Source organism: Adiantum capillus-veneris, unplaced genomic scaffold (assembly GCF_014529385.1).
Source record: "Adiantum capillus-veneris isolate H3 unplaced genomic scaffold, ASM1452938v2 Hic_scaffold_627, whole genome shotgun sequence".
Taxonomy (NCBI): domain Eukaryota; kingdom Viridiplantae; phylum Streptophyta; class Polypodiopsida; order Polypodiales; family Pteridaceae; genus Adiantum; species Adiantum capillus-veneris.
In genome coordinates this window covers 74,412-75,711 of record NW_028221669.1, presented here as the reverse complement: position 1 = coordinate 75,711, position 1,300 = coordinate 74,412, and the positions used below count along the sequence as shown (strand labels likewise).

General features: G+C 39.5%; 1 protein-coding gene across 1 annotated transcript; it reads right to left on the bottom strand.

Annotated features, from left to right (window-relative positions):
• Window positions 1-18: 18 nt before the first annotated feature.
• LOC147416674 (uncharacterized) lies at window positions 19-703 on the bottom strand (the record flags this gene model as incomplete). Its single annotated transcript, XM_086508177.1, has 1 exon — window positions 19-703. A coding segment is annotated over exon 1 (685 nt), but the record flags the coding sequence as incomplete, so codon positions are not given.
• Between the last annotated feature and the right edge of the window lie 597 nt (window positions 704-1,300).

Here is a 1,300-nt window from a genome sequence, read left to right as displayed (position 1 = left end):
GGCTTGGATCCTCCCTACTGGAGTCATGCTTGCCTATTTTTGCCCCACCCATGTCACCGAATAGTAGACGAAGCATTTCGTCTTGACCGCTAATGGGAACCTGATATTCATCCCATAATGTCTGGAATTGAATGATCTTTGATAAAATTGCAATTCCAAGCAGTGCATGATCTGGACATCTGGGTTGTTGGCAGTCTTCATCTTCTCCAGTTGTACTTGCCGATCTCACCTCTATGCCCTCTTCAAAGCCCTCTTCCACATTCAAAGAAGCATCTGATGATTCCATGTGTGGTATATTGTCATCAAAGTGTCTTACCTCCACACCATCTCGATTTACAAACCCAAGCTCACTTGCTAGATTGCCTGCAACACTCCTTAGTTGTGCATGCCTTAAAAATGTCGTTTTCCCAACATATTTTCCACCCTGGAAAAATGCAGAACATGTACACCACATTCTTCGTGTGGTGTCATTGTCGGATGCACTCTGGAGAGGTGGTGTACTATCAAGCTCATTCACATTAGGTGATTGACCTTGAAGGGCTTCTAAATTTCTATTGTAATGGACATCTGGGTGAACTTTATGGAGTGCCTCCTGTTTTCTATGTTGAAAAAAGATGCTTCTGCTTAGCATTTGATATCCTTCCAATGTAAATGCACATTTATACGTGCATGCACACTTGAAAGTCTTGGAGGTGGAAGCCATGTATGCATGTATCACCTAAATGTCATGAGCCATGGTTACACGGACTATAGTGACTCAAAAAAGCATTTTGCACATGATGCTAGTGGCAAAGGTTGTAGTACCACATACTCTAAGTCACACATACAAAATTAGATATTTATGAGATTGAGCACCGTGCATTCAAAATTTTTTTTATTAATAACATGCGTGTGTCAATATGGGAATGACCCACTCAAAGGTGGCAAAAGGATTGTATGTCTGCCATAGTAATGCTTTGCAAGAAAATTAGAGCAATGGACTGCATGTACATGATGCTAGTGTCAAAGGTTGTAGTCCCAAGTACTATAAGTCGCATATACAAATCAGATATAACTTTGCAGCATTGTGTAACTTCATTAATTGGAGAGTCACATACAATAAAAGACTGATGTGCACACGTTGTTGGATCTTTTAACATAGATGATGGATACATTCACGCAAGACACAATTTCTTGCTAGGAATAAGGCTTTTAATCATAGCAAGCCTATCACTTAACATCCTTGGAGATATACAATTTTCATCATGGAATACTACTTTGTAATAATCAAGTGGATTTAAGGTTTCTTTCAAAAGCACTA